Source organism: Corvus cornix, chromosome 3, assembly GCF_000738735.6.
Source record: "Corvus cornix cornix isolate S_Up_H32 chromosome 3, ASM73873v5, whole genome shotgun sequence".
Taxonomy (NCBI): domain Eukaryota; kingdom Metazoa; phylum Chordata; class Aves; order Passeriformes; family Corvidae; genus Corvus; species Corvus cornix.
Window position 1 is genome coordinate 49,227,453 of NC_047056.1, and position 12,705 is coordinate 49,240,157.

At 35.2% G+C, this 12,705-nt stretch overlaps 1 protein-coding gene across 4 annotated transcripts in view; it reads right to left on the reverse strand.

Moving 5' to 3' along the window:
- The window catches only part of UTRN (utrophin), a 356,530-nt gene that overhangs the window by 206,866 nt on the left and 136,959 nt on the right, over nucleotides 1–12,705 (reverse strand). For all 4 annotated transcript variants that reach the window (XM_039567915.1, XM_020583681.2, XM_020583682.2 and 1 more), the window contains 7 exons: nucleotides 11,798–11,970; nucleotides 7,781–7,931; nucleotides 6,269–6,444; nucleotides 5,245–5,380; nucleotides 4,073–4,222; nucleotides 2,805–2,889; nucleotides 663–868 (listed from right to left, as the gene is read on the reverse strand). In XM_039567915.1, coding sequence (XP_039423849.1) covers nucleotides 663–868; nucleotides 2,805–2,889; nucleotides 4,073–4,222; nucleotides 5,245–5,380; nucleotides 6,269–6,444; nucleotides 7,781–7,931; nucleotides 11,798–11,970 — 1,077 coding nt within the window. The remainder of the gene's footprint in view (nucleotides 1–662; nucleotides 869–2,804; nucleotides 2,890–4,072; nucleotides 4,223–5,244; nucleotides 5,381–6,268; nucleotides 6,445–7,780; nucleotides 7,932–11,797; nucleotides 11,971–12,705) is intronic.

The window sequence follows — 12,705 nt, forward strand, 5'->3', positions numbered from 1 at the left end:
ATTCTTTCAAATTCCAGACTATGTGAGATACTCACAGAAACAGTTTAGCACTTGTTTAGCCTACAGTTTTTACTCTACACTTAGTTAATTGATATTAAGTCATATAAAATGAATCTTAACAGCTGCATACATCTCACTAATACTGCCCTTAATCATAGTTCAACATAGCATGAGCTATCAACAGAAATAAAACATTTACATCATAAGCATTTCTGTTACAATTTTCAATCTTCTTAGCATGCCTCTGGAAATCAATTTAGTGTAACTACAGCAAACAAAACCCATTAGAAACCAGTAAAGAGTGAATCAAAGGTCACCCACTAAGCAAACATGAAGCTTCTCCAAAGTCTTCAGGGTAAGTTAACTATACAAACCCCAAAAGGTGTCAGGAGATATTCTCCATTTTCTTTGTTTTAAACAAAAATATAACAGTGCTTAGCTCACACAGGGATACAAGAATTAACCGGAAATGGCTCTGAAGGAGAAAGGAGTGTAATAAGAACATCATTTAAAGTGTAACTTTCATGTTATGCATTTAGTTGCAGTCAGGGGTTTTTTCCCCTTGTTTTTAAACACCTTAATTACTTTTCATTTGTTTACTGAATGCAAAAACTATTAAAAATATGAGACAATTTTCTACTAGCCTTCACAAAAACACATACTTTCATTCGTGCAATAGTCCGATTGATCTCTTCAGTATTTCCCACAGTGACTATGTTTGACTTGAGCATCTGGTCAATCAGTACCAACCAGTCAGCCAGCTCAGTTCTAGTTTTGTCCAGATCAGCAGGTGCAGAAAGTTCCAAAGCCTGCTGCGTCTGAACAGGAATTTCCAATGAAGAAGATGCTAGCACCACCTTTTGGATATCTGAAACAGAGTGTGAGGGTTCTGTTAAAGAAAAAGTAATCATGGCCATATGAGCAGTTCTTGGAATAACAGGGATGTTTTGTAATTCCTATAAATATGGAACAGCATCTATAGAGAAAGCACAGCAAAAACTGTATTTTAACAACCAGAAGCTAAGTAATCAGAAATTTCTTGTGCACGTTTAAGGCAGCTATTTTTTTTACTGCATGCCAAAGACTCATCCTAATGATTCAGCCTAAATTCAAAATAAACAAGATGAAAACTTGCAAAAACCAAATTACATTAAATCTAATAAAATGAAGCTAAACATTCTCTGATACAAAAGGGAATTGACCCTTATGAAGCATAAAACCCAATACTTTTTTTAAGATAAACATCTAGAATTTTCTTCCTCAGTTTTCTATTATGTAGCAAAAAGGTATTCTCCACTCTTGGCTCAGAATAAGCACAAGTCAAGCTTCTGCAATAGATGCTTCATGGACTTGGCATTTGACGGCTGTCTGAGGCAGGGACAGATGCCCACTAGTTCAGTCACATCCTTTCTATCTTTTTAACCTGACACAACAAAGAAGTGAGGAATGAGGTGAATGAATAGTAAGATTCACTCCAGAAGTTGTGTTCTAGTTCCAAGAAACGTTAAGTCACATCAAGCTGGAGCATGAATATTTCACACTTCCCTCAAACAATGAAACACAGGAGCTTTGTTTAACAAACACCTTGTATGAAAGGAGAACAAGCTGAATTCAAGGTTTTTAACAGGATTAAACCGAAGTTGGTTTGCCTCAAATTTTGTTTACTGATGCTGAATTAAAAAAAAAAAAAATTAGTGAGTTAATTTACTGAAGTTTGAGTTGCAAATTTTTTCAGGCAAGGGCTGTTGTCTTTACCTAAATTTCCAAAAGGGAGACCTGGGCATTTTGTTTACAATCTGTATCTGCTGAACTGCCTCCAACAACTTGAAAATATGACCAGTGTCAATACCTCATACAAGAACATATATTTGGACAGCCTTCCCTAAGACATTCAGGAAGGTAAGTGTAGGTACAAAAATGCTGTTAGTGAGGATCTTCTTGTTATTTTTCTAAGTCCGTGAGAGATTTTTCTCTCTCACAGAAGAGGTAGCAGGGAATGTAAACAACCAAGCCACCTGCAACCTTGGAAAGTCTTGTTTGTGGTATAGTAGAAAATATTTTGATAATGGATGTTTTGGGATTTTGGCCAATCACCCCCAGGGGGTGGCTGATCCTTTGTCCAGTTAGACTATGGGGAAGGAGGTCTGTAGAGGAGTTTGTAAAATAATTAAATAAATCAATCTTGCTGCACAATTCCTGCCTGCTGGATCTTCTCCTCCTCCTCCTCCCTATAGCTGCGGGACACGGTGATATACCGTAGGAACCAGGCCTGCGGTAATTGGTAAGTATCTAGCAGATAAGGGAGATCCATTTGTGTCCCTAACTGAGCCAAAAGAAGCAGAATGGCCTTTATTTATAGGACTGCAAAAATTCTGCATGCAAGAGATACTTTACAAATAATTAGCTGTATGGAAAGCTTCTAGTGGATCTTAATTAGTCAAAGGTATGACCCCAAATCCACAGGAAACCAGCCTGTCACAAACACAGCTATTTTGGTTTCTACTTTGTACCTAGACCTGATGAAGAAGCCTAAGCCTTACTAAAACCTTTCTCCATTTCAAAACTCTTAGAGGAACTCCAAAAGACTCCCCCAGCCCTGAACAGTAGAGTGACTTCCTCCCTACCCAAACATTCTGTCTCTCCCATAGTAATATGAAGGCAGCCTTAAGTACAGCACTGTGGTTCAACATTTCTTATTTATATTTGTCTAAGTTCATAGAGTTTTTTCCTTTTTCAATTACTTTTGACTGCAGACAGGATTACACTCAAGACAATTAAGCAGAACAGAAGGACTAATCACTCACCAGAAGGCTTTGTCTTGGTAACAAGATGGGACTGCCCAGCAAATGCCTCCAATTCTCTCACTTTGTCAGGCACTTCTCTGGACACCTACAGACCAGAAGAGAGAAATAAAAACAGTAACACAACCTATATTAATGGCAGAAAAGTAATCTCTTATTGAAAGACAAAATATTCTACACCACACCTCAGATACGTTTCAAATATTTTTTGAAGGTATCCTTTAAAAACAATAAAAACTTCAAGAGGTACTCAAGTGTTTTTTTTTCAAAAGATCCCAGTGTCATACCTAAATATTGAGAAGAAATAAATAAACTATTGTAGACTGGTCATTTGCATGTTTTTTACTGTCTAAGCACCAAAACTATAACTCATTTGAATATACTTTGAAGAAAAGATGATGCAAAGCATAATTTGTCAGTCGCACAAAAGTAGAGAAATAGGGAACTAATTGAAAAAGGAAAAAATGTTACAACTCCATTGTAGTGAAAACAAATTTGCCTATTTGCTTTTTAAAAGTTTTTAAATGCAGTGAGGGAAATGTAGTATACAAAGCAGTGGGGGAATCCCCATTTTCATGGCTGAACTGGTAAAAACACATCTTTTTTCTTTCTCTGAACTATCAAATGCCCCTTTCCCCAATACATTCTTACCTGTGTCATCCATAAAATAATCTCAAATAATTTAATTTTTTTTTTCATTTGGATCTCCAGGCTTTGCTTGAAAAAAATTGTTTTACTCCAACCAGCCTTTCCAATGAGATTGAACACAGGAGTTTCTAATTTATAGCAGTTATGCTTAAGAAGAAACCCAGACACACTTGATAAGATTTTCTTACTAAGCTTTATCACAGCTTCATTTCTTTTCTTCTTAACTGCTACAAGCATTCAACTTTCCTATATAGCAAAGATTTATTCTCTCAATTTCAAGTTAATACATTACTGTTTGACTCAAATAAGCAAAATATTTTTGATCTAGCTGATACTTTTGATCCATCTTTCAAAAAAATAAGCCTACATGAAAGAAAAAAAAAAAAACAAACCAAAACAACAGAAAAACCTAAGCTAATTAAATTAACTCAATCTGACAGAAAAATGTCCATCAGTATTTTCGTGTGAAAATTGTTTGGGGTACATTTCCTGATCATTCCTGCATGGCTTCCAAGTCATTTTATGTACACACCACATGTCATAGATACATGAAAAGGAGAACAACCATTCCAAGTATATCACTATATTCAGCCTCAGGTACCCAATACTGAAGAAATGCACACCTTATTCCACCTCACATTGAGGGACTGCAGGCAATCAGAAAGTTTGTCTTTTTCCTGAAGACCAACGTTTTTATCCAACAGCACTTCAGGTTCAGTTCTGTTCAGCCATTCCAGTTTGCCACCCAGTACTTCCATCTCTTCACTTAAGACCTAAAATGGACAGAAGAGCTTTAGATGAAATGAAATAAAATGCATACATGCTTAAGCAAAGGAGGAGGAAAGCTTTCTTTTAACTCCAATATTAGGCATTTCCCTGAACATAAACAGAATAGCTTCTATTTTGGTTTCTATGCTTGATCTAGAAATTATTGAAACATTTATTATGTTTCACTTCTGGCATTTATATTAAGGCAGATGACAAGAAAAATTACACTTTGATGACAGTCAGGCATCAAATACTCAGCTGACGTGAGTCAATTTGTTTAGGCAAACAACTGCAGCCACTTTACATCATTTATAAACACTTGTTCAAGACTTCCCACCTAGATTTGGTCTAAAAGAGGTTGGTTGGGATTTTGTTGGGTTTTTTGTTGCCTTTTTTTAAATTACTGATTTTTAAAAAAATGAGCAAGCAGGTTAGTTGGACTGACTATTCCTCTCGTTCTTTTAGTATTTCAGAAACATTCTCTTTCACACATCCTACAAACCAAAGACGTTTTGATGTCAAAGCCAGACACAAAATAAACAGGAAAAATACATACATATGCACACAGCTTACTTGAAATGGCCAAAACCCTTACAGTTTAAAAAGCAGATTAAATAAAATCTCACACATAAAAAAGTATTACAATTGCCCAGTAAATGGGACAATGGTATTACTTACCATTTAAGGTTATCAGCTTTCTTCTACAGGTTTTAGCAATTACGAAGCTGACACACACACAACATCATCTCCTGTGAAATTCTACTTACTAAATTTTATCAGTAGTATATCTGTTTCTCACTCTTTCATACACAGACATCATCTTCTGGCTACATAACAGTTACCAACTCAACCCAACTTCATTTCAGGGTGCATCCTGCCTGTGTAAGTAATCTCACAAAATTGTCTCACACAACCATAATATATCTTTGCCTATTTGCAATGTGAAAATTCCCCTCCCCAAAAGCCATGTCCTGATGCTTTACACAAGACTTACAGATGTATACACAAACACTCTAATCAATCTTGCCTGTAATTCTTGCAAGTTTTCTTCATGGTTGAATGTAAATCTTGTGTCCAGAGCATTTTCTACATTTTCTAACCAACAACGCAGCTCATCAAGCTTCTTTCTGTACTCTATCAGCTGCTGGTTCTCTCCTTTTAGCCTTAAAAAGTGAAACAAAAAGTCCAGCACATCAGTCCTACATTAATTCTGATGCCACAGTCAAGTGTTTTTCAGTGCTGGGAGCATTTTAAAGGATTCATTTTTATCATGAAAAGACTCTACCATCATCATTAAAATGCAAGATATTTGCAAATAAATACTACTACCTTCAAAACAGATGTGTTTTAGTTCCAAAGTCACAAAACAGACTTTTAAAAGACTGCGGAACACATTAAACGTAAGCAATAGTAATGACAACACCTACACGCCTAATCATTGCAAGTCATTATAAGGCCACTGAATTTTTCTCCTGGAAGTTTTAGGGACATATATAATACTTTCCCTAAATCACATAAAACTTTAACGAAATTTCTCAAACTAAGTAATTAAGCAAGTTCCTATTGCATTTCTAAATGTATCAGGGGATGTTAAAAACACATAATTACATAAATATCTTACTTTACAATATTGTGGTTCAAGAACAATACAAGTTGTTTCAATTAGTGTATCTATGTCAATGATAAAATAAAAATTAATGTGATGTACTTACAGTTCAGCTTCAGCCAGAGAAAGTAGCTGAGCAATTCTTCCTAAAAAGTCTGGCTTTATAAAGAAATTATTTTAAAAACAAAGTACAAAGTGTAAGAAAAGTAGTTTTGTGGTAGTCATTTTGTGAGTTGTACTAAACAAAGACTTACTAAGCAGTCAAGTGCAGGTGGATTTATGAGAAATTTGTCTAGACAACAGTTCCAAACAGAGCTCTGAACATTAGGGAAATTCAGATTAATGACAGGGTGCAATAGAATGCACTCTTTCTCCCAGAGTCTACTAAATGAAATTCTCCTTATTGCATCTGGTCAGACATCCAAATTTTTGATTAACTTATTACCTCTGTTGTCTATCCATGACCTCTGTTGTGATTGCTTTCCAGCGTCTATTCAATCCTGCCAGTTTCTCCTGTAGGAAGCTCCCATCCGTAGCAGACAGTTTCTGTATGATCCCTTCTCCAGTTCTGTTCAATGCTGAAACACTGGTCTGATGGCTGTTGACTCCCTCTTCGAGTTCCTGTCAGAAATGTAAAAGCCACACAGAATTTTATTACTGACCTAAAGTGACTTTGATCTGGCTCATGAGACACAGGATGAATCCTGGGTGCATATTATTTTACTAAAAACAGGCACTTAAAACCACCTTACTTAGAAATGGATGCTGTTGATCAAATTATTAATGTTCTGTTATTGAATCTAATTCAATTTTCTAAGTGTCATAGAAAGATAGTGACACAGAATAGGCTGCAAATACTACAAAGAATCACAAGAATTCATTTAAGCCATCTATGCTAAAATCTACACTCATATTTGATTCCTTTTCTATTAATGTACAGCACTTCCTAGTGGTTCTAACAGATGGTATGACTTTTAACCTGTTCTTTTCATAATCTATACCCCAGATACTTCTTTAACTTCAGAGTATTTTAGCTAGGGTAACTATGGCATTGCTGCCATCATCCTAGATCCACAGAAAATTCATGAAGCTAAAGAAAGTCAGAAGACGTCAGGATTAAATTTTCGAACATCCCTAACCACTGCAAAAATCTTACACTGTTAGCAAAAATATCTTTGCAACTAGATTAGGAATAAGATGTTTCAAAAAAGAGAAGTGAAATTCTTGAAGAAAACTTCAAGCAGCAGCAAGGATAAAACACAAGCTGTGTCTTAGATAGAACTTACTTTTCTTTCACAACACACATCTGACACTTGGATATCTAATATTCTCAAAAGAAAAAAAAGCCTTGATCCTTAAAGTTATGTTTTCTTCTCCTTATTTAAAAGGAAGTAAAATAACTAAAAAGACATCAGGGAGCTAAATTCCAGAACCAAAATCAGAAGAAAAAAAAAAATCAAACATAAAACCCCTGTATTTGGAATCTTCTCTTTTTCTAGATTGTTTATACAAGGTAGTATCTTCAAAAGTAATTTGTTTCAATAAATAATTTGCTAAGTAACAAATGACCTTCACTGGGGTCCTTTTTTTAAAATTGTGAGTTGAAAGCAAGTGAAATAATATACTGGATTTTTTTATCTGATTAACATATTTCTGAAGCTTTAACAAAACTTATAAACTGACAAATTATGCCAACATTTGATTTATCAAATTATCTCAAACCTATCCATAGTAAGAGCAATAATTATAAAACCCCAAACTATAAGCAGGAGTTGAGCTCTTCCCCAAGAATAAATTTTAAACTGCAGCCAAAATAGAAATGTTAAGAGTTACTGCTTTTTGAAGTGTAATTGGACAGCCCCACTGCAAATCCATATGTCTATCTATAAAACTACAATTTTAGACAAAAATCTAGGCTTTTTCCATCTTGCTCATTTTCTGCCCGATTCACACATACCTGCTGATGCAGCCCAGCTGTCTGCAGCTCCAGGCTGCCATCTGGTCCACGGGCATCAGCCAGTAACACTTCAGCCTCTGTTATCCAGTGGGAGAGATCATTGAGATCACAGTGGAACTGCCTCCACACCTCAATCGCTCTGTCAAAGCAACTGTGGGAAACCAAAGGATTGAAAAATTAACCAAACCATTGCAGTTAGAAGGCTAGGAATCCCACTCCACTGCGTAGATTTGCCTTGCAGAACAGAAAGACTAACACACAACCTGATTAACCAAGTCCTAGTAACTGAAGGCTTCCTGGCACAGTAGCTAGCTGTGGTGAAAGCCAACAGCACAGACTGTCATTAACTTCCAGCTGAAGGAAGAAAGGGCAGTCCTAAGCAAACTTTTGTTTCTACCACTTAAAAAATAAAGATTAATTAGCTACATCAAACTGGTCTGCAGAACCCTTCCCTCCTTTAATCGTGAAACAATTTAGCTATCAGACAGTGTGAAACATGAAATATGATTAATGACTCTTGCTCCTTTTTCTCCTTCATAAGCTATGGGGTGCTGATGCCCAGAATTAATTAAGTGAGGGTGATTTTGATTATATAGATTATATATTTGATTAAATAGTATTATCAGTGAACATGCATAAGTCGGTCTTATACAATTTAATCACACAATAATTTACCAGATATTTCACTGTCATCATCTTTGCAGCCTCAAATTAATGTGTTGCTTAACTTGAAGGGCAACATGCTCTAGCATGGAACAGGCAAAATTACCACAGTCAGACAGTTGTTTTTTAATAAAATGAGAGCTCTCTTATGTTAACAAGCTAACGAAGTGAGAGCATGACAAAAACACGCCAGAAAGGAACAGAGAGGTTTGTTTTCTATTTGTTGATTGTTAACTATTCCAAACTAATAAAAACAGTCATCTTTAAAGACATATGAGGCCAAGACTACTGCTAATCAGAGGACACCTATTTTGACTGAGGAATGATCTCATTTGCAGCTCATTATTGCAACAATTGCAAACAACTGCACCAGTAAACACTCCAGGGTATATGCATACATATAGATGCAATCTGAAATTAGCAGCATAAGAAAGAACTTTAAAGAGCTACCATTGCAACTATTTTTTTCACAGAAATCAACAATCCCAGAGTTCTTAGCAAGATTGTTTTCATTACAATTGAATCTCATTTTACAAAACATACATATTTCTTGATACATACAGGGCTTTTTTGTTATTATTATTATTGGCCAATTCCAGTAAAGAAGTCTTAAAAATCCCTAGTTAAGTTTTTCTAACCTTATCTCCTACTTCTACCATTTCAGTTTCTGGCACATACCTTGATTCAATACCCTAGACCAACCTGTAGACTGACCCCAAACCTCAATCTCCCTTTATTTCTCATGTACGTTTCTGTCCCATGATAGTAACTCATTCCACATTTAATGAGAAGATACATTCTAAGCACTTAAAATAGATTAAATTTGATTCCTTAAAAATTAAAGTTTTTGAGGGAGTTTTGACCACATGACTTTTTGAGCAATGAGCAAAGTTTCACTCCAGTTTTGAGTCAGATGCATGTGCTGCTGTTTCCCTACAGACTGCTTCCAGTACCAAAGTACTTTTAAAAGTACCTGTGACTATTGCACCAAAACTTGGCTATCCTTTGCCTCCTGTGCAGGAATCCACTGTTTCCAAACCACTTCTCATTCCCAAGTCATCAACACTTTTAGCACTGGGGGAAAACCCATAACAAAAGGAGAAGAACTAGCAAACCAGCACTGTTACAAACAGCTCAAAGCTTTAAGTCCATATATACACACATTTTACTCTACACGTTTAACTCCAACTGTAGTCAGCTGGATTTAGTTGACTACTTAGAAGCTTTGCTAAGTAAAGTTCAATTCAACTTGTGCTTGGCTTTATCAGAGCTTTTATCAAAGGTTTAACTACTTAGCTGGCATTCAATCACAAAATCTTTACTACCTCTGAAAACTAAGTCAATCTTTAGCTGGAGGCTTCAAATGCTGCTTCTCCTAATTTTGTCAAATCCCCACCCACTCCAGAAATAGAAAAAAGCCTAAGATGATTAAGGAGATAGTCATCTAGCTTATACTTAGTGCAAAACTAGGAAAAGCAAGATTAAACTTGGCTAAGAATTCTTCTTTGTAATGGAAACAGTATAAAAATACTAACGCCATTTTAATATTGCAATTAATAATGTCTTCATTGACCAAAGTGCATGCTTCTATTAAAATTGCAGCATTTTATATATTCAGAAGGCTACATACCATTTATCTAAATTGCTAGTCCAGTAGTCCATTTTTGTATGAAAACAAAGCCCACTATTATTCTCAATAATATGCAGAACTTTACAAACTTTATGAAGTTCAAAATTAATGTGTATCAGCAAAGTGACTGAAGAGGTGATCTGTTCTGTTTTGCCAGTTATTCATCAACACTGAACCTACTCTTTGATACACTTACCTTTTTCAATAAGAAGACTACTTTTCTGGTCAGCCCTGGCTACTTAAATGAAACTGTACTCATACTTACAAAATGTTCACATTAGTTAAAAGCTTTTCAAGTAAATTACAAGTAGGAAGAAAAAGGCATAACTAAAGCTGAGTGCATACAGTACCTATGAGGACAATAAAATAGCTGCAGGCTTATAAATATGGATGGACACCAGGTTCTGGAGCAGTTGTTTCCAAATACAGCAGGTGACCACGAGCAACCAGCAAGAACACAGAAAGTTGTACTTAGCTGGCATCACCGCTTTCTAATTAAAGAACCCACAGTGAAACAACATTGCCTGCTGAGTTATTAGGAATCTTCATCCTCCACTGATCCAGGGATCCAGAATTTCTGGAAGTCTCTATTTAGATGATACCATCAACTGATTTTTATATCCCTACACATACATCAGTGCTCTGAGAAATAGTTGCAAACATCTGCTTAAGTAATACACACTCCTCCTAAAAACATCTCTTCAAAATACACTGCCACATGTGTTTGATATCAGTTTTCTGGTGCTACAAAGCAAGTAAACATGGTTAAACATTACTTTATGCTCTGCAAAACTTCTACATCATTCATTACCTTACATCATCATTAAAAAGGAAATACTGTAAAAGCAAATTAACTACAGTATAAGCCTTTGTATTTAATTTCAAATTTCATAGAATAATTTTAAGTCATTAAGGGGTTCTTTGCATAGCAGCAATTTCAGTGTCCACTGCTGCTTGCAGTGTGAGCACCTTCAGCTTTGTGGTAACTTCCTGAACACATACTTTCACACTTCTACAAATTCCAACTTAAAATATTCATCTAATACACTTTTCCAAGTTTGACTAAGTCGTGCTGGGTTTGTTTATAAACATTTTAAACTGATTCAGATAAGGTAAAAAGTTTAGAGTATCTTCTGTAAGGGGTGGGGAGAAATCAAACTTTTTGCCCAAGTGAAATTACACCTGTTTGTAGAAAGGAAATTGGAAATACCTATTTCTTAAGCACTTACTTAAGATTTTAGTAGTCTCTTGTTTTCCTAAGCACAACATTTTCTAATCAGGTCATCTCTCATCTTCAATTACTCACAACAAATATTATTGACAACTATCATAGGTGCTGTATTTTAAAGATCCCATTCTTTTAAACTGCATCCTTCCCTCAAAAATCAACCTTGAATGTTAAAAGATGTCCTACTCAACATTATTCTTCTTGAACTTTGGTTTGAGATACCTTTACAAAACCAAAATTTCATGTTTTGTTTATAAAACCTTCTATTTAATAAAGTAGAAACAATCAGCTTCATAAAAAGCAGTCAAACTGCAATTTCCATATTAATGGTTTCAACATTGAATAATTCAGGAAATAATTTTGTAATACCAACATATTAAAGCTGATAACTCCCAAACTCATCTTCATCATTAAGGTACATTTGAAAAACACTTACATAAACATGTACATAAAGTATTTTCCACATGGCCAGAGAGACCAATCATGCTTGACTTACCACTTACGATCATTGTACATTCTATTAATTCTGTCCCATTCTGCATTCAACTGTGTTAGTGCATCTCCTATTTGTATTGCCTCCGGTCCAGATGCTTCCAATATAACATCAGGCTGCTTTTCATGTATGACTGCAATTTGATCCCCAAGTTTATCCAAAATATCTTTTATGTTCTGCAAGCACAGTAATGACACAAGCTATTAGTCAACACCAGCAGGAAATAAAAGAAAAATATCAAAAAATAATCTTTTCAAAATTCTCTTCCAAAAATCAGCATCTACAGTAAGACCATGAGCACCAGTACCAGCAGTTTACAGTTTAAATAGGTTTTAGCAACTGAAATGAATAGTTCATCACACCTTTTAAGCATGTGTCCTTTTCAAGTTTTTATTAAAATGATGAAATATTTCATATATATCCAATTTGTCCCTAAGGTAAAGGGACACACCATACTTCTCAAAACAACAGTATCTTCATTATTAAACAAATCTGCCCATGTCATGAAGACACTGCTCATACTCTTTCCCCATGTAAAAAAATGGACCACAAAATGTGACTTTTATCATGCTTCATGTGACCTCCCATATGCACAGAACTGCAAAAGCATAAAGCTCCATAAAGGTTTTAGATTTAAATGACAAAGTTAAAGTAATCAATTTCAAATACCATTGAACTATGATGTGAAAATTCCTTTAAACCAGATACTGTTGTAAGACTGCCTTGGTATTCGGAGGACAAACAGTCCATGCAGACAGTGGAATTTACTTATCTTTTTGAATTTAAAACAGTAATGCTTCTAAAAATTCTATGCTCTGCTATTTGCTTTTTGTGAAAACACTCTTAGAATATACCAAAACTTCAAAATCAGACGAGACAGTTGCTCCAAAATGAAGTATTGTAAACCCATC